General features: G+C 37.1%; 3 protein-coding genes across 8 annotated transcripts; all 3 read left to right on the top strand.

The window, feature by feature from the left end:
- Positions 1-51: 51 nt before the first annotated feature.
- On the top strand, positions 52-3400 carry LOC141833857 (uncharacterized). 5 transcript variants are annotated; one of them, XM_074721366.1, is made up of 3 exons: positions 52-535; positions 2830-3019; positions 3207-3400. In XM_074721366.1, the coding sequence occupies exons 1-2, from the start codon at positions 398-400 to the stop codon at positions 2980-2982; spliced, it is 291 nt and encodes a 96-aa protein (XP_074577467.1). In that variant the 5' UTR covers positions 52-397; the 3' UTR covers positions 2983-3019; positions 3207-3400. The 5 variants fall into 5 exon arrangements, with proteins under 5 accessions (XP_074577467.1, XP_074577469.1, XP_074577465.1 ...); XM_074721368.1 differs by having other exon boundaries at positions 2830-3014; XM_074721364.1 differs by having other exon boundaries at positions 2830-2977.
- Positions 3401-5318: 1918 nt separating this feature from the next.
- Positions 5319-6236, top strand: LOC141832858 (ethylene-responsive transcription factor ESR2-like). The gene has a single exon (XM_074720227.1). It carries the CDS (start codon positions 5319-5321, stop codon positions 6234-6236), a length of 918 nt encoding a protein of 305 aa, XP_074576328.1.
- Positions 6237-8394: 2158 nt separating this feature from the next.
- LOC141833511 (protein VAC14 homolog) lies at positions 8395-18732 on the top strand. 2 transcript variants are annotated; one of them, XM_074720977.1, is made up of 20 exons: positions 8395-8648; positions 8754-8867; positions 9005-9070; positions 9170-9259; positions 9368-9487; positions 9570-9598; positions 9701-9843; positions 9925-10019; positions 10177-10263; positions 10467-10574; positions 10659-10750; positions 10998-11079; positions 13560-13625; positions 15213-15328; positions 15488-15608; positions 15690-15851; positions 15928-16056; positions 16914-16982; positions 17849-18109; positions 18230-18732. In XM_074720977.1, the coding sequence occupies exons 1-20, from the start codon at positions 8559-8561 to the stop codon at positions 18323-18325; spliced, it is 2136 nt and encodes a 711-aa protein (XP_074577078.1). In that variant the 5' UTR covers positions 8395-8558; the 3' UTR covers positions 18326-18732. The 2 variants fall into 2 exon arrangements, with proteins under 2 accessions (XP_074577078.1, XP_074577077.1); XM_074720976.1 differs by having other exon boundaries at positions 9005-9259.
- The last annotated feature ends 527 nt before the right edge of the window (positions 18733-19259 follow it).

Here is a 19259-nt window from a genome sequence, read left to right on the forward strand (position 1 = left end):
CTGCCCCCCCCCCCCCCCCCCCCCCCCCCCCCCCCCCCCCCCTCCCCCGGTTCTCTTGCCGGCGTCTCGTCGCCTCGCCTCCTCTCGTGTCGCCTTCTTCCTGAGCCCTGAGCCAGAAGTCGGCGACGGAGGAGGAGTCGAACCCGCTACGGAGAAGGTACCAATGGCCGCTGCAGGTGTCGACTGCCGATGATGAAAAGGGGAGGCCGGATTGGGGTGGGTGATTAAGGGCGTCTTTTGATTATTTTAATAATTAGGGCATTAAAATAAGGCTGCGGCTTCCCGGGCACGCAATCACCACTTCCGGAATAGTTTTGGCCATTAAGTATCCTCCGCTTCGCCTTCCTGCCTCTCTCTCGCATCATCGCATCGTCGTCGCCATCATTTTAAACGGAGGATGCTTCGGTTCCCTGCGTTTATGCGGCAAATGACGTCGCCTCCACTCATCCCCACCTCCACCCTGTTCCCTGTCGCTGCCCACGCCCAGAACGATGTCGAAGCCCTCGCGATCTTGGAAGCCGAGCTCGAAGATAAGGTATTCCGTCCTGTTTATGCTTCCTCCGATCGTATCCCACTTCCTTTCTCTTCGTTCTTGAAGTTTCTGTTTTCTAAAGTTTTGTGATTAAATATTCTGATAGCATTTCATGCTGTTTCGCACTTGATGATTATGGCTAACTTTGAACCCGGTAATGTGTATATTTGTCATTCGGAATGGTGCGACTACGAAGTTCTTCTGGATATTGTAGCTTTAAAAATGGAAATGCGGTGGTTTATCGTCTTCTTTAGAAAATAGAAATGGAAACTATGCAAACAATAATATGTTCATCAACCGTAGTTATCTATCATGCCCAACTTGTCTCATAGAACTTTAAAATGAGTTGCAATAAGTGGCTTCGTTAAAATGTCGATATTTTGTTTTTTGTAAGAAGGATTGCTGATATTAGTGGACAGAACAAGTGAACAACATTGCAGATGGAATGACAACCGACCTTAATTTATTTATGCGTTCATGAAATGAATATTCATTAGTTCAGTAATTGTAAAATCAAGGTCATGAAGTAGGGTTATGGTCATGATCTGCTTTCTTCCCCTCTCCCCCAGACGAAGAGGATAAACAGAGGAAAGAAAATGTTTTTGCTCTCTTTTCATTTCTTTTCCCATTATTTCCTTTCCTTTCTGTTCCCTAACAAACACAAAAACACAGCATAAGCCTCATCTAGTCCTAAGAGAACTTTCACTATGAAGTAAATTTTCTACTAGAGTTTGAGAATTATGTCAGCTGTAATTGGATTGTCAGAAGTTTCACTTCGTTCTGCTTAAGTGATCAAAGATCCTAGATAGAGAAAACATCTTGTTCAAGGAATCAGTTTGGAGACTCAAAAATCATTCTTGTCGTAAAATAGTAAATCTGTCAGCATACTAAGTTCCTTTGATAGACGAGAGAGAAATCACCAATACAACAAACATGAAGTTCCACACCAATTAAATACCAAGCAGAAAAGTAAAACATGAAGTTCAAGGAATCAGTTGAATCCAATCAATTCTATCTAATTTCTAGCTGAATTCCTTGACTGAAATGCTTGTGGTGATTTCTTTTTGTCTTCTGACGAACCATGATGGGTCTCCAATTCCTTGGCCAAACTGGATCATCTACTGCCTAATATGAGTTGAACATACATTCAAATAAGGATTCACTGATCCAGATTGGAATAACAAATGACTTTTATATAGATCAAGAAGTGGTCCGCTAACTATGATTGAAATGACAAAACAGATGAATAAGTTGGAATACTTGAGTCTACTGACAGTGTTTCTAGAACTGGTCTGGTTGGTTCAACTGGTAAGTGCATAACAATTCAGCCCAAGTTGGATGTAAATCCAGAAAAGAACTGGTTAAGTTAAATGTAAACCAAAACATTTATCATATATTGGGTTGGTGTTGTAGTTAGGGTAGCATCTATTGAATTGGTAGGTCTGTTTGACACACCATAGCAAGTTGTTTTACCTAACTTATTTTAATGTTAAATATTTAGTATTTATTGATAAAAAAATATAAATCATAATGTATGATTATCTTACCCAACCAGTCCAACCGCTTTACCCAATAGAAACACTTCCATCTTCTAGCCACACTCCTTTGTTTAGTGAAAAATATTTGAATTAATCAATTTAGAACTTGATGATCTACTTATCCGACAAATGAAAGTTCTTGAAGTTGATTGGTTGAATTAAAAGGCTATTAGTTCATTTGTATTTCACTGTTTAGATTTCTCTGTTTCTTTTTCTCATAAATGAGAACATGTAAATTGTCCAAGTAAAAGTATAAGTTTCACCTTTTCCTTTTTCTCAGTTGATTTGGTAGTCTTTAATGCATTTCAGTGAAAATTCTGCCTAACATCGGATCAGAAATTTTCTTGCACTACAGAGTTCAGAAGCAACTGTTCTATTCTTTTCTTCCACATTGTTCAGAACTTGGTAGTTGTATTAGAAAACAAAAAGAAGCTTGGCTCAAGATTGCGATGTAATTAGCTATCGTATTGATCATAATAATTTGTAGGGATCTTATGTTTGTCCTTCTATTAAGCTCTATGCATGATAATGTAACTAGTAGTATCATATCAATGCAATCATTTTTTGTAGAGTACCACATCTCTATTCTATTTTATTTAGGTGCTTTACTGGTTTGTACATGTTTGAATGAATATTGAGTCTGAGACTGACTGCCCAATCATCTGAAATAATGGGGACATAGTAACAATGGAAAAAACCCTTGATTTATCTTTCCATGTTTTATCAATTTGGTTGACTCTGGATTTCTCTCTCCTGCAGTTGAGTGAAATTAGGAAGGGAAACAATAATCAGACGGTGATTGGTAAAAAGGTTGTTGATAGCAAGGAGGAACTGGAAGCTGGTGCAGAAGATGATGAAGCGGATAACGTTGGCGATTCTGAAGGCGATGAGTTTGAGCAGGAAACTGGTTGATGCACTCCCTGCATGTACCTTTAATTTTTCAGGCAACGTATAACTCATCGAATTGTCTCCATGATATTCGAATTGACTAACTGTTTTAGCTGAAAATTTTTTCCTAACCATTATTTTGCCTAGTATGAAAATATTAAACGTTTGTTGTCCTAAGGAAAGCTTTATAAATTTTTCCTAGCTAGCATCAAAATATTAACCGCCTGTCTACGTGAGGAAATTTGCAGAGGGGACAGCTGCCGTTTCTAGGAACTCTCCTTGTTTACCCCGACAGAAATATCACGGTGATGAAGGGCGAGCAGCACATTGTCGAGGGTAGCTGTGTGGGTGACGTGAAGACAAGAACCTTTTGATCTTTTTTCCCCCTCTTTTTTCACTCATCAAATCTACTTACTCCTCTCCCAAATTAGTGCAAATGATATAACACGATAAGTTTCTAATAACATAGCTGATAGCTGGTTACTCTAATATCTGGTTTACATTTAACATTGCATTCATAATTAGATTTAGTGGATGGATTTAATTTCTAATTAATTCATATCATCTAATTGTCTAGAAAGCACTTGTTTAAAGAAAAGAAGGATTCACTCTATACTTGGAAGATGATCTATCTTTATGTTCAATTTAATGAATAGAACTGCCTTTTTTTCTCGCGAATTCAAATGTCTCTTTTGAAATACATCAAATTAAACAAAGTTGATTCAATATCACTTTTTTGAACTTTTTCCCATCTACCATATCTTCTCATGGGATGCATCGAATGCATCATTCATCCATTCTCTCTCCCCCTCTGAACAAATTAACTGGAATTATTATGATCGAGACCTCTTGCGTTTTTAGGAAACTGTCGAAGAGAATATATTATCTATGTAATAAATTGCAGTATATTATACATGCAGGTACAATGGACATACATGTAGAATTGTTTAATTCCATTCCGTTTGCCTAGCGATGTAGAAGCCAATCCTACAACACAGCCTACGAGAGACAAGTCCATGTGACAAATCCTTGGTTTCCAAACCCTGCCCAACACAACAAGGAAGCAAAATTAATGCACCCAACTGGTCACAGCATACATGTTCTGCAGAGGAAAACGGAGCGGAGCATGCAATAATGCAAGTCCATCTGCTGCAGAAGCAACGCACGCATTTGCTCTCCCTAATCCCTCTTCCCACTTAAATACCATTATTCTACGTACTAACTTGAAAGAACATCTCTTGAGACCAGCAGGGAACAATCTCTGATCGCCACCAGTGTAATCATTCTAAATCATAGTCATGCACTAGCAGTATTGTCGCACACCCTTCTCTCTCTCTCTCTCTCTCTCTCTCGGCATGGCATGGGAACCGAGAGAATTCTCTCTCTGCCTTCTTTTCTGAGAGGAACAGTAATGCTAATTAACTCGATTGCTTATTAAGACTAGTTTTCACACACAACCAAGCCCCATCAATCAAACGCCAACTACTCTTTCCCTTTGAGACCTTTTAATCTCGGAAATAGACGCTGCGTAATTACTGTGATGGCGAGAGCTCTTAGCTGGCTTGCATTATATATAATATATATATATATATATATATATATATATACTTCTCCCTAATTTTCTTCGTATTAATATATTTGTACACTGTATATATCAATTATATATATACAACAGCTAGCCAACATAACGCATGACCCGGGGAGGAGACATAACCTTGTGACCTAAGCCGAAAGGTCAAACCTAAACCTATGCAAGGGAGAATTGCAGAATAGCTATTACAGAAGCGTGCATGGTTGCATGCATGCAAGGGTCTCTTCGCTTGTTATATATAATGAGTTGGGAGTTTGGAGGTTTTCGCTTGTTTTACATGGAATTGATGAGAAGAGAGAGGACTGGCCGGCCTTCGTTGGGAAACGTAATCTCAGTATCACGCCTTTGTCCCATGCAAAACGCGGTACCGCATGCTCACTCGCTCACACACAAACGTCCAATTATTTATATATATATATATATATATAATTTTAATTGGTCAACTGTTTTAATTATATTTGAAGCGTGTGCAATCCTTTCCGCCATTTAACAAGATTAATTAATTAATTAATTAATTAATGATATGAATTAATTACTGGAACTCTTCCTGCGGTTTTCAGTAGCATGCAAGCAGTACTCTACGTTTTGCTTGTGGATTAACTATTAGAGCCGTTAAGTGGGAATAAATTCCCTAATTATTTATGATTAATTTCATGAGTGGGTCCTCCACTCCGATCCCAATTCAATTCCCTTCTATAAATACCCCACAAACCTCCGATGCTACCGCCCACCTTCCTTTTGTCTTATTTACTCTGCAGTACGCCGAGATATGGAAGATGGCAATGGCGGTCATCCCCACCAACGAACAACCGCCGCCGCCAGCAGCAAGCGAGCGACTGCCGGGAGCAAGGATGGCACGCGCTACCGTGGAGTTCGCCGTCGCCCGTGGGGGCGCTACGCTGCGGAGATCCGCGACCCGCAGTCGAAGGAGCGCCGCTGGCTCGGCACCTTCGACACCGCGGAGCAGGCCGCCTGCGCCTACGACATCGCCGCCCGCGCCATGCGCGGCCTCAAGGCCCGCACCAACTTCCACTACCCCCCGATATCCTCCACCGTCGCCGCCCAACCTCCCTCCGCCGCCGCCGTCCTCCACTCCTCCGATTGGCCTTGGTCCAACGCTCCGCATCACCACCACCATCCCCTTTTTCTTCGTGGTCTCGTGAACCATTCGATCCCTAATTTTAACGCTTGCCCTTCTTGCTCGCTTCCCTCTTCTCTCCCAAACCCTAATTTTCTCCCCCATTCCGCGAATCCGTTCGACGCCCCTGCTGCTCCCTCGTACCACTTGAGTACTGCTCCGAGTTGGACCGCCACCACTTCTTCATCATCCTCAGCTGCCGCCGCTACCGAACTCGTCGCCGACGAAGGCGACTTCTTCCACACGGAGCCGGCCGACTCCGGCCTCCTCCAGGAGATCGTCAACGGCTTCCTGCAACAGAGTAAGCAGATCGAAAAAACCGTACCGGATCATTCCCTCGATTGCAAGAACATTTATCAGCTGCAGATGCCTATCAACATAAAGCAAGAGGACAAAATCTCCACCTTCGATTATTCTCCAGCGGTCGGTAATTCTTCCAGCTGCTGCGACGCTGACAACTTTCCGATGATCCCTCAGGGCCTTCTCGAGGACATCATCCAGTACCCGGACTTCTTCGAGGTCTTATCCACCAACTTGCACCAAGCTTAAAATCGTTTTTCTTAGATTGCATGTCTAGTTCGAACATTAATTTCGTCAGAGATGGAAGAACAACTTATCAGTGATATACATGTTCTTGACGTGCAATTTCTTGTAGTTGTATCTGTAATTTCTACGCACGTAGGTTTGAAATGGAAGTTATCTGCCATGCATGCATGGTGAAGCTTAAATTTATGATCTGTTGAATCAATCTGTGTGCATGGAATATTCACATGAGCCATTGGTTACTGTTGAGTGCTGCTGCAACAGGTAGAATATATATATATTTGAGTTGACAACAATTAACATGGTTGTTTGTCAAATCTCAAGGTCAAAATGCCGCATCAGTTGCACAGTTTCCTAAGATGGTTTTGGCCGAACTGAGGCCAACATCCATATCTCCAATGTCACCACTCAATCCCATTACTGTCACAGGAGAGAGAGAGAGAGAGAGAGAGAGAGATTAGCGATTGCAGCCAGTCAGGTTGTTTTAGGGTTTCCATCGATTTAATTACAATCATGGGATGTAAATGTTGGTGCCAAATGATTAATTATCGCAATGATAACTGATCACATAACTGTTAGGGCGTTCGTATTTAATAAAGCAGCCGTCATTTCAGGTCACAGTTATGGAATTCGAGAAGAACATGTAGTGATGCGAGGTACGGCGAAATTAATTGGTGATTAGTATATAATATTTTATATGTATTTGGATGTTTTTGTTGGAATTGCAGCGGTTATTTAAGGCGAAGACAGAGTTTGTCTGACCTCCTCTCATTTCTCTAGAGTTGTATCAATCGAGCAGTTTAATTATAGATTTTTGGAACACAACTACGGCATATTCTCCCATGCAAAATTTTTGAAGAGGTTTATAAACCAAAAAAGATGAAAAAAGTTTTAATCATTGTAGATATAAAGTTTAAGGTTTTTAATTTAAAAGTAGTAAAAATTCAAAACTGCAATTTCTCAAAATTAACTATGTGAGTGGGATTAGTAATTAATTAATAATGAGGTTTAAAGTTTTGTGAGAAGATTTTTTGATTGTAGAGAAAATAATAGATTTTTCATGTGTTTGATGTGACATATTAGGGACTATAAAAAAATTCGTTTAGAACTCTAATTATTAGAGATATCCTAAGGAAAAACTTTTTATTACATCTAGAAGAATGATCCTTAGCAAACGTATACATGCATGCATTTATCATTTAAAAAATATATATTTTTATTTCATTATCTTTGATTGATGGTTTAGAGTTTGAGGTTTTAGGGTTTAGAGATTTTAGTGTGTTCTTGAGCATGCCATGGACAAGCCAACATCATGGGGATTGTGAGGGTCTTGAGGCTTAAAGGAGAAAGAACTCACTTGTTCACATTATATTATATGATGTGAGTACAAATTTGACTTTGCCATGGAAATGTGGCCCACTTTGAAATTGAAGTTTGGTAGAACTTTTATCACCAAACTCAAACAACTTGTAATCAAGTTTGATATATACAAAAAAATGTCCTAATTATAATATTATAATATTCAAGAGCATTGTCTTTTTTCTCTCTTTCAATCTTCCTTGCCAAGTAATTAATATGCATGCCCAAGTCAACAAAGAGTAGAATAGGTGAGGCTGTTAATGCTGAGGAAGAAAACATACTTTTTAAATTATTTATTTGTTAATTCATTGTCGATTCGATGTTTGGTATTTCAACCGGTCTTATCCAACGCTTAACACGCTTATAAGACCACAATGAATTGAGTTAAATGCCCGTTTGAACTTGTCTTTATTAGGAACCAAATGAAAACATGAAGTTCATTTATAAAATGCGTTTACCACTATTTTTCTTTTCTTAATAATAATGTATGACAACAAAGTGGTCCTTGGCCTTTTTCTAATTTTATATTTGTTATTTGATTGACAAATATTTAGTCTTAAATTTACTTTTTTCGATAAAAGAGATTTAATATCCATTAGAAATAAAAAGGAAGAAATTTAGAAGATAAAAGGGTTAAAATAGGAGGGAAAGTAATGGGGGTGTTTTCATAAAATGTGGAAGTGGAAATTCAATTGGTTTCTACATTTCAGGGATTAAAGTGAAAATTTCTATGAAAAAAAATAGAAACAAAAGGGGGTTTAAAACAGAAACGAAGAACGGTTGTTATCCTCTTTCTCGCTCCGTTTCCATTCCCACTCCGGTTAGGGTTCTCTCCCGATCCCCCCATCGAAGGTTCCGACTCGATAAGAGCTGATTCCCCTCCTCCGCCATGTCCTGATTCATTGAGCATAAGGCTGGCCCAAGTCTGGTTCCCTTCTCTGATCTGAGTCCGTCGAGATCTTCGACGACATGGCTGACGCTTTATCGTTGATCCCCGCCAGCGTCCTCCGTAACCTCGCGGACAAGCTCTACGAGAAGCGAAAGAATGCTGCTCTTGAGGTATTCTGGGACGATCCCAATCCTTTTCCCCACTTTTTGGGAAGAGGATTCTTGATTGTTTGTGAATAATGGATTTGGTCATATTGAAATGTTTCGAGACTGTAGATCGAAGGGATCATTAAACAGCTGACACTTTCTGGGGAGCATGATAAGATTTCGGCTGTGATCAACCTGTTGACCTTGGAATTTGCTGGTTCACCGCAGGCTAACCATAGGAAGGTCAGGTCACTATTATTTAGGCAATCGTGGCATCTTATTTCTATGTAATCAGAAAGCTTTTCCTCTGGACTTGAAAAGTCTACTTGTTGCTGCTGCGTGAACACATAGAAACACATAGATTCTGTTTTTACTTGCAGGGCGGGTTAATAGGACTTGCAGCAGCTACTGTTGGTTTGGGAACAGACGCTGCTCAGCACTTGACAGTAAGACTTGCATGCTACATTTTCATAATTCAAAGTTTTTTTAATGGGTATATGTTGTATAGACTTTTTGCTAACATAGTATTTCGGATAATATCAAAGCAAATTGTACCACCGGTTCTTAAATCTTTTGCTGACCAAGATAGCAGAGTTCGATATTATGCTTGTGAAGCATTGTATAATATTGCAAAGGTGATTTATGGGTCTACTTGTCTTGTCCACCTTACAAAATTTTTTTTGGTCTTCTTTTTCATTAATGGTCTGCTGTAACATTACTTTTGTTATTATATCATTGTGCAGGTTGTTAGAGGAGATTTTATTGTATTCTTTAATAAGATATTTGATGCACTCTGTAAGCTTTCAGCGGACTCTGATCCTAGCGTGCAGAGTGCGGCTCATCTTTTAGATCGTCTCATAAAGGTAAGTTTTAAGTTGAATGAGTTTATTCTATAAATAATTGGTAAAAATGGATGATTTTATGATGAGTTAATGCCCTCACCAGGATATTGTGACAGAGAGTGATCAATTCAGGTGTGTCATTTGGACCTATCTACTTATAGTGTTTTTTTTTTTTTTGTGATTGCATGTATCATCATGAAATGTGTTGGCATGACTATTATTTTCCCTTTAAAGCATAGAAGAATTTATACCATTACTAAGGGAGCGCATGAATGTACTCAATCCTTATGTGCGGCAATTTTTGGTTGGGTGGATAACTGTGTTGGATAGTGTTCCAGAAATTGACATGCTTGGCTTTCTTCCAGATTTTCTTGATGGTAATCTATCTTAAAAACCAAAGCAAGTTTTGTATTTGGGTTGCATTGGGGTGATCACACACAGTGATTATTCTTTCACAGGTTTATTCAACATGTTAAGTGATTCTAGCCATGAAATACGACAACAAGCTGATTCTGCACTATCTGAATTTCTTCAAGAAATAAAAAATTCTCCTGTAAGCTTCAATTAAATCAGTTAGTTGTGCAAGTGCAAGACTGTTTGATAGTCTATTTCTATTTGAAAGTACTCTAGAAATTGTCATCTCTAGATCAACGTTTGGTGGTTGTAACTATTCTATTATATTTTCTAATTTGAGGTTTCCTATTATAAAGAATGTAGACTATGGTCGTATGGCTGAAATATTAGTCCAGAGGGCTGGTTCTCCTGATGAATTTACTCGATTGACAGCTATCACATGGGTATGCTAACTTATTATTTTCTTTACTTAAATGTTATGGAATTGAGATTATCATAAATGTCTCATCCTTTTGGATTGTTGGCATACATATTGGAGCATTCTCTAAAATCTTCTAGTCAAGCATTTTGAAGGCCCATTTTCTCCATAGTCCCTCTATATTTTAGTATAATTGATTGCTAACACTACAAATATCTTGTTCTTCAGATAAATGAGTTTATAAAACTCGGTAGGGAGCAGCTTGTGCCTTACTATGCAGAAATTCTTGGAGCCATATTACCTTGCATATCTGATAAGGAGGAAAAGATAAGAGTGGTGAGTAGAATGCACAATTTGTGCATCTTCTACATACACCTTCTCGTGAAGTATCATGTTATAGTTTGCATGCTTTATGAACAGGTTGCTCGTGAAACCAATGAGGAGCTTTGTGGCATTCATGCTGATCCAGCTGATGGATTCAATATAGATGCTATTCTCTCTATTTCAAGGAGGTTCGTTCTTTTTATCCTTCAGCGCTTGGGAATCAAGTGATTACTTGTGTATCTAGAAAATGTTAATTTAGTTCTCCTGCCTCTAAATCAGTGTGAAAGATGTGCACTACAATTGTTTGTTCTGAACTTTATATAAGTAATCTGCATTCTTCTGTCCAGAGACATCCAAAAAGTCTGGATCATCATTGGCCTAAGAACACATGGTATTATTTTTGGAAATCACTGTTTTTCCTTTTTCTTTGGTCAGAGAGCTAACGAGTGAATGGGAAGCAACTCGAATCGAAGCATTACAATGGATTTCAAAGCTTTTGGTTCGGCATAGAAATGAGGTATCTGGTTGACAGTTTTACTAAACTGTATATGCAGCAATTCTAACAAAAGTGTTCGCTTTGCTTTGTTTATTGAAGTATTGTGTGAAGAGTTGCATATGTTCACAATTTATGAGTATACTAACTTCTTCATTGGGTTATACTAATCAACCTCCTCCTTCCCTCCATCAACAGAATTTAGAAAAGAATGGTCTAGCAAATTATCAATGTGAACTAGGTGGAACTAGCACTGGTGTTTTATTAATAGTCTATTGACTTCTAATGATATAACCTTCGTTTTGCTGTGTAAACCTGTTCTTGGCAATCATTCTTTGAACTTTTATATACCCAAACAGTTATCTAGTTCTTGGTTATCTCCTGGATGTTGAGATTTGATTCAATTCAACGTACTTTTTTTTACTATCGTGCATGGAACCTGTTTGAAAATCTGTTCTGCTGTTTTCTCTATATAATTGGATTGGAGAAATATTCTTTTTATTAATGATTTTGAACAAATCATTTCATACAAAGGCAAGTTTTAACTTACACGTACATTATCTAGAAGGTAGTGATGAAATAAAATGGTCTTGTGCTTTCATTAGCAAATTTATTCATGCCTCTTTTTATTAATGATTTTGTACAAATCATGTCATAGAAAGGCAAGTTTTAACTTACACATCCATAGCTTGAAGGTGGTGATGAAATATATGGCCTTGTGCTTTAGTTTTGGCAATTTTATTCATGCCTTTTTTACAAATCTAATTCACCATATCTTACCTTCAACTGTTGATGATAGCATCCACATCAGGTCAACATGCCACATTGGTTCAACAATTGGTATTTTTGATTAAAATTTTGACATGCTATTCTTAGAACTCAACTAAAACGTATGCCATGCCTTTCATATTATTATTATTATTATTATTTTATTACAATTTCGTGTCATGCTTATTCACTAGAGGGAATGACATTTGTGGCTACATGGTAATGCTAAGTTTGGCAATTAACAATAAAATTGATCGTAATTGATCATGAAATACACTTGACAGTGGGTAAGGAGTACATATTTTAATTTCTTAACATGAAAGATGGGCGTAGATTCCTTAAAAACCATCCATTGTATATGATTGGAACTATCAATCAATTCCTAAATTAAGAATAATTATGGAAAAGAGAGTTGTCTAGAATTGGAATTATTTTTAGATTTAATATCATATTACAATCTCTTTTATGTCATTTTGTTTTTTTATACGAGTTATGCTTAATTTACTTCGGAGGACGAATCATTGAAGTGATGGATTGCACGAGAGTTGAGATTTTGTCCATTACTCTAAGGGTAGATTCACAATCCATCAGTGGATTGATTTGTGGCAGATGTTGATCCAATCAAAATCTAACGGAATGAATTTTCCTTCTTCCCATCTTGTAAAATCTAGACTCCACCCTCCTCCTCATGAGCATGCCCTCTGCTGCTTATTGCAAGCCCAATGGCCACTAGTGAGCTCATTGCCTGGTTTGCGAACTCGTCAGCTGCCTGGAGGCTAGCTTGCGGTGGCTACATTGCTGTAAGCTTGCTGGTGGCTGCAAGCTGAAAATTGGCCGTGAGTCTGTCCAACTCGCACACTATCTTTCTTTCATTCTTGATATATGTAAACTAGGCAGAACTTTGTTTTCCTTTTTTTTCCTTTATCTTCCACAAAGAATCTTTATATGTAGGGATGGTCCATCCCTCTATTGTTTGCCCTTCGAAGTAAACCGGGCGGTATTAAGGTCAATGGCTAATCCATTCCATCGCCTGTATATTTTTCTGTCTTAAGTGCGATGGTGCCAACATGGTGTGTCTTTAGGCCATCTCAATTTCCTCCCTTCTTCCCTCTTCTTTATTTTAAGGTTATCAAATATTGAATTTACTAAATGGGATAAAATTTGGATATTTTATTTGAATATTCTGACTCAATTATACTATGGTCAAAATTTATATCTACATTGAGGAAATAGTCCAAAATCAGTTAACCTTGGATTAGGTTGATGTACATTTGGTTTATCAATCAGAATTTAGCAATTAAGTGAAGATGAAAAAACATGTTAGGCAAGACATCGAATTTGTGACTTATTTATGAATAAGTATTTATCAGAACAGATGAGGCCATCTATGTTGGAATTGTTGAGGTCGTTTCATTGATTTCAACAATAATGAATCCATGAAGATTTTAGAAGCAAATTTGAATTCTAGGTTATGGATTATCTGTAGTCATAAGATTATTTGTATATGTATTGCCGATCAAGTCTTCTATTTAAAAAATGTTAATGTGTTTCTTCATGCATCCAATTAGAAACAAAAATATGTTAAAAATGTTTAATGTCTTGTATTTATGTCACTTATTTCACTTATTCATTGACTCCTTGTATTGTTCTTTGAGTTTAGACTTGTGATTGCATTCTGCAAGGTGTATAATAGCTTTAGTGTGGAGGGACTATATTCTTTCTTTCTTCTTGGACAGGTTATTTCATACTTGAATTACACCTTTGACTCTCTGATGAATGCTCTTTCAGATTCTTCTAACGGGGTAATTCTTGAAGATTCTCTTTATTCAATATAATCATTGATGAAATACTCTAGTGTGAATTGCATCTGTATGAAAATAAGATATTTTCTAAGTATATCACCACAACTGTCTCAGGAATGTATATTTTCTTTATTTTTCCAAGCCCTATTGCTAATCATCCAATCATGTATGTGTTCCACCCCTGCTCGGATATTCCACTAATTTTAAACTAGAAAAACAATGGAAAAGAACCAAAAATTCTCTTATACACAAGTGGGAAGTGGCATTTTGACAAACATATTTGTTTCTTATCAATTGATCCATTGTTTATAGCACCTGTTACATGAAAGATTAGTTGGATCAAGTTTGGTGTACTGCTTGCTTAAATACATTGTACAAGTACCTGGCTGTTTTGCATTTGATCCACTCAGAAATCCTGGCAGACATGCCAGGCAACTTCAGCACTCGGATAGCATTGTCTATCCTTGAAAAATACTGGTTTCTTCAGTGGCAGTAATTGTCTTTCAGGTGGGTCAATTGTAAACTTTATTCATAGTTATAAAGATCAACCATTGTGAATCATTTTGATTAAGAGCCACAACTATCCTATCGAATATAAATTATTAGTTTGGTAGGGCACTGTAGTTAATTGGGATCATCAGAAGTATCCAGTCTTTCTCTTGCAGGTATGGGGGCCACATAAATAATTACATGCATGGGTAGGTAGCATGGTTTTGTGCATTTGGACTTCCCTTTCCTTGTCAATGCAAAGAGGATGCTATCATCCTATCTCATTTCAAATTAATCATCTTTGTTGTCAACTTGCATCTTCTCACATTGCTTGCTTGATAAAGTATCTAGTGAATTGCTTTTCTTTCTTTGTTTGTTCAACTCGTGCATAGAAGTCACATGAAATTAAAAATTTCTCCAGTATTAAGTTATATGAGTTGATTGATTTGAGAGGAATACAGATAGAAATCTAGTGACTGTTTATAATTGTTATTTCATTTGGCAATTGTTTCATGTCACTTTCATGAAGACCTGAATAAGTTTGTATTAATGTGCATATCATTTGCAATCATTTACTTTCTAAATATTGCTGAGAATTACAGAAAACAAAATTGACTTAAATCGACAGTATACTAGTGATTTCTAGTGACATCAATTATACAAGTAGCTTCTCACTGTTTTTTAAGCTTCTGTTAATGAAAAATGGAAAATTTTCTTATATGTTCGGGAGGAAATATTCTCTAACCATTGAGGAACCTTTATGCTCAATTAACTTCGTTTCTTTTCTTCTTCTTCTACTTCTTTTTTTCTTTTTTGTAAATGTGAGTAGCTTCTTTTTGTTATTTGTGTTATGAATTATGAGTTTTAAAGTGTTTTTCCGGGTTGAGAAATATTCTTCTTTCTCATTGCTTTTGAAGTTTGGATTTAACAACCATTTTATTGGTCAGTGCATAGTCTGAAGCACTGGCCGGTTGGTCCATGCATGTACCTAATCCTATCTTGTTTACATGCTTCATAACTGTGTTTGCTTGTAAACAAGTAGTATAGCTGCTGCTTGCTTCTTTTCTGATGAAATTTGTTGTATATGCTGGATGGAAGGTTGTTCTTTTGGTACTTGAAGTTCATGCTTGCATAGCAGAAGATCCTCAACATTTTTGCCGTCTTATTGAACTTCTAGTTCGTAGGTTTCAAAGAGATCGTGCCCTTCTTGAAAGGTATGGAAAAACTTCTTGTTTTCTTGTTTTGCATGTTTTATGCATCATTCGTCAAACTGAGGCTATTTTTTTCTTCTTATGGTTCATTGTAGAAGCAGACAGTAAAACTTGTTGGTGTTAGTACCTTTATACAGCATAAGCTCTATGCTTTGTTTGCAGGCGTGGGGCTTTGGTTGTACGGAGGCTTTGTGTTCTTTTGGATGCAGAACGGGTTTACCGTGAATTTTCTTCAAATCTAGAGCATGAAACTGACTTGGACTTCGCATCCATTATGGTTCAGGTATATATTTTCTGAGTTCATTCTTGGTATTACTCAAAAATTTCCTGCTAACAAAGATAGCCTGATTGCATCTTTGTTTAGGCATTGAACTTAATTTTGCTAACTTCATTGGAGTTGGCGGATTTGCGAGCCCTTGTAAAGCAATCATCGGTGAATTCTTCGGGCAAGGATCTATTCATCTCATTGTTTTCTTCTTGGTGCCATTCGCCTATGGCAACAATTAGTTTGTGTCTACTAGCTCAGGTGCAGCTACTATCATTTGTATCTTTTGTTTGAAATGTTGCGTAGAGATTCTGACTATTTATGTTTTCCATGTAAGGCATACAATCCTGCCAGTTCTGTGATTCAGTCACTAGGTGAAGTAGACATAAATGCCAAGTTTTTGGTTCAACTGGACAAATTAATCCGGTTGCTGGAGACCCCAATTTTTGCTTACATCAGATTGCAGGTACCTTTCCATTTGTTTCTGCTGTTGTCGTGAGCAAGCAACCTTGCTTTTTGATAGAGTAAACTGTGTGAATGTATAGCCTATGGTACTACTTTGGATTTTTTTTTTCACTCTCAAGTTTACTTTTGTTAGAGGAAACTGTGTGAATGTAGATGTGATCTGCATATCTACAGTTCTTGATTTAATGAAGTATGAACTTTTTACATACAGGTCCCTTTTTTAGTTAGTAAAACAAGTTGAAACCTTCAACAGATTAGATCAACCTTCCTAAGATTCCACTTTCGTAGTTATGCAACTTCTGATTCGCATGATCTGATGATGGGCCTGGATGCCTTCATCGAAACTATGATTCATATCGGAACTAGTAATTAGTCCTTTGATGCACCAATTGGTATATAGTTACATTGTAGTTTTTTTGCATTATTGTATATATTCGAAGGCCTAAATTATGTGACCTGGAATATTTAAGGTCTATGTCCATCAGACTCGAGTGGGACTTTGTGTGTCCAACACAGTTAGGTATCTAGGTGTTTTACCCTTCATTTTGTACAAGTTTCTGCTCATTGCTAGTAGGGATGTGTCTCTGACGGGATTGTTGGTTTTGACGTGGTATGGTGGGATATACAAAGAAACTGAGCATGAGAGGTTATGGTTTCTCAGATGTTTTTTTCCTCAGCATTTGCAACTGGTTTGATTGTTTTGGATTTGTACTAGTACTCTTTGAAATGATTATGTCAACACCCATTTGCATCTTCATCTTGTACTAATTGCTTATCTTGCTGATTTTCAATGAAGAAACGTTATTGTCCATTATGTATTGTTTCTTCTGATGCGGCTCATGTATTTTCATTTTGCAGCTTCTTGAGCCTGGGAAACATACATGGTTACTGAAGACTCTGTATGGTCTTTTAATGTTGTTGCCACAGGTAAATTTGCTAATCCGTATATCATATAAGGTGTGCTTGTATAATTGAGGCAGCCTTAAAATTTTTGACAGAGAATAGGTCATGTTTTTTGGACACTGCTCCAACTAAATTTTGACCGAAAGAAAGATCTAGGATGCAGTTTTTGACCAAATTAGACAACTTAAGTTCATTGGTGTTTTAGGTATTAGAAGAGAGAGTAAAAATTTTGCTGAATATGATTGAAAGAGGAGGTCTAAATAATTTGAATATGACAAGCAATGAGCCTCACAGAGTTCAATGGCTAGGCCCCAAATAATTGTCATTGATGATGGGTTGTACCTTATATTCATTTTATATAAGCCTTACAGAGCAGATGAGTTGATGTTTACCTTAAAAGAAATTTGAGAAAGAAAAGATCCTTGAACTAGTTGATATTTCAAACAGTAGTTTTGGTGGCAATTTAGTTTCTCATTATCAACTATCCTAAGCCATTCTTTGAATGTAGTAAATCTGGTTCACAACTCATGGAAATGAAGTTGATTTTATTATTAATTCTCCAGCCTTGTCCAGTTATACCATAACAGTTAACTTTTAGCTATCCTAACAGTATTTTGCTTGAAAATCAACGGAAGGATCATGTGGAGCCAGATACACAGAAACAAATAGCTTCCTTTCATTCTGTTGAACTATGCTTTTAACGTGGAAAACATTTGAATGCCCTCCTTTGCAACGTTAAATGACAAACACATTTCTGATAGGAGCTCTAGCTTATAACTCCTGGTTCTTCTCTTGTGCTTACCATTATAATTTTCATATGGTTAATTTGGTTATTTGGGCTCTTATGTAAAACACTTTATTCATGTTAAATTATATTATTGGGCATGCAGCAAAGTGCAGCGTTCAAGATACTGAGGACCCGTCTAAAAACTGTACCATTGTACACTCTTGGTCTTGACCAACTAAAGCGTGCATCATCAGAAAACCCATATTCTCAGATTCTACAAGTAACAGAGGACAGCAGGACTTCATATACTGCTATTGACTTCCAATCTAAGCTGCAACAATTTGAGCAAATGCAGCATAGGCATCGGTTGCATTCTAGATCACAGCTACAATCTCTCAATTCCTCTACCTCAACTATTTTACAGGTATGTGTTGCTTGTCGAGAATTGTTGTATGCTTTATAAATTTTCTATTCTATATCTACGTTGGTTTAACCTGAACTTTAGAGCGTGTTTTAATTTGGATTCTGAATGTGGGAAATACAGATATCTGAGGAATCACATGATTCTTCCAGTCGGCCTGAGAACATTCAACCTCCTCAAAGATCATCATTGAATGTTCCAGGGCAGTTGAAAACATGATCATGCCTGTCATTCTGTCGGCTCCAGGCTGTATGACTTGAAATACAGCGTCTAAGTTGTACCACCACAATAAGATGGAATCGCAGCAAAGAAGTCATGTGGCTTACAAGTTGTACATCCTTTTTATTTTTATGTAGCTTGTCCTGTTGGGATAGGGCGTGAATCGATATGAATGGCATAGGCCTGACAGGTAAGTAAGCTTCAATTCTTTTTTGCTTAGGCAGTATCGACTCATGTGGTTCTGTAATTTTTTTTTGAAGACCATGTGAGTTGTGGGAACCATTTGGGTTTCAGTTCTTTGAACTTTTAAAGTCGAAGTGAGCAGTTCCAATAAAGCAGTCAAATTGTACATTATAGCGTTTGCGTTGTGGAAAATGATTGCCATTATAATAATTTACAATGTTGTTCCTTCCCCTTTGCAATTGTGGAAAATGATATGGAAAATGAACCATATCAAATTCTTTCTTTACCTTTTTCAGTATATTAGAATATTTATTTTCACTTGTGATTAACGGGAGTCTTCTTCTTATTTTGCAATTTATACCATTCAGATTTGATATGCCTTGTGTTCTTCTAACCACCAACTTTTCATCAAGAATTAATTTGTCTCTCTTCTCCCTCAAAACAATGAGGTCAAGCCACAAGATGCTTCATCTTCTTCTTACAGAATAGTCCATCCCATAGAGCTAATTAAAGCTTATTAGTACCACAACTATGTAAAATATTGAAAAGAACTCAATAGGATCAGGCTTAAATCTTCTCCATTCTACTTGACTAGGGGTTGATTAAGGATGAACAAAAATTTAATTAAATTAAATAAATTGATCGAATTTAAAATTTTAATTCAGTTATTTTAAAATTTCAGTTATTTTTAAAAAAAAATTAATTAATTCAATTAATTTGATTCCGTTTTAATTATAAAATTTTTTATTTT

Source organism: Curcuma longa, chromosome 8, assembly GCF_044706935.1.
Source record: "Curcuma longa cultivar G26 ecotype Majalengka, Jawa Barat chromosome 8, ITB_CL_G26_1.1, whole genome shotgun sequence".
In the NCBI taxonomy this organism is placed as follows: Eukaryota; Viridiplantae; Streptophyta; class Magnoliopsida; order Zingiberales; family Zingiberaceae; genus Curcuma; species Curcuma longa.

Bases quoted from the DNA above. Each gene is read 5' to 3' on its own strand.
- LOC141833857 (XM_074721364.1), top strand. From the start codon at position 398: ATGCTTCGGTTCCCTGCGTTTATGCGGCAAATGACGTCGCCTCCACTC. The intron at 536-2,829 runs GTATTCCGTCCT...TCTCTCCTGCAG, and splicing joins AAGCCGAGCTCGAAGATAAG to TTGAGTGAAATTAGGAAGGG. The intron at 2,978-3,206 runs GTTGATGCACTC...GGAAATTTGCAG, and splicing joins TGAGTTTGAGCAGGAAACTG to AGGGGACAGCTGCCGTTTCT.
- LOC141832858 (XM_074720227.1), top strand. From the start codon at position 5,319: ATGGAAGATGGCAATGGCGGTCATCCCCACCAACGAACAACCGCCGCC.
- LOC141833511 (XM_074720976.1), top strand. From the start codon at position 8,559: ATGGCTGACGCTTTATCGTTGATCCCCGCCAGCGTCCTCCGTAACCTC. The intron at 9,260-9,367 runs GTGATTTATGGG...ATCATTGTGCAG, and splicing joins CATTGTATAATATTGCAAAG to GTTGTTAGAGGAGATTTTAT. The intron at 16,983-17,848 runs GTAAATTTGCTA...TTGGGCATGCAG, and splicing joins TTTTAATGTTGTTGCCACAG to CAAAGTGCAGCGTTCAAGAT.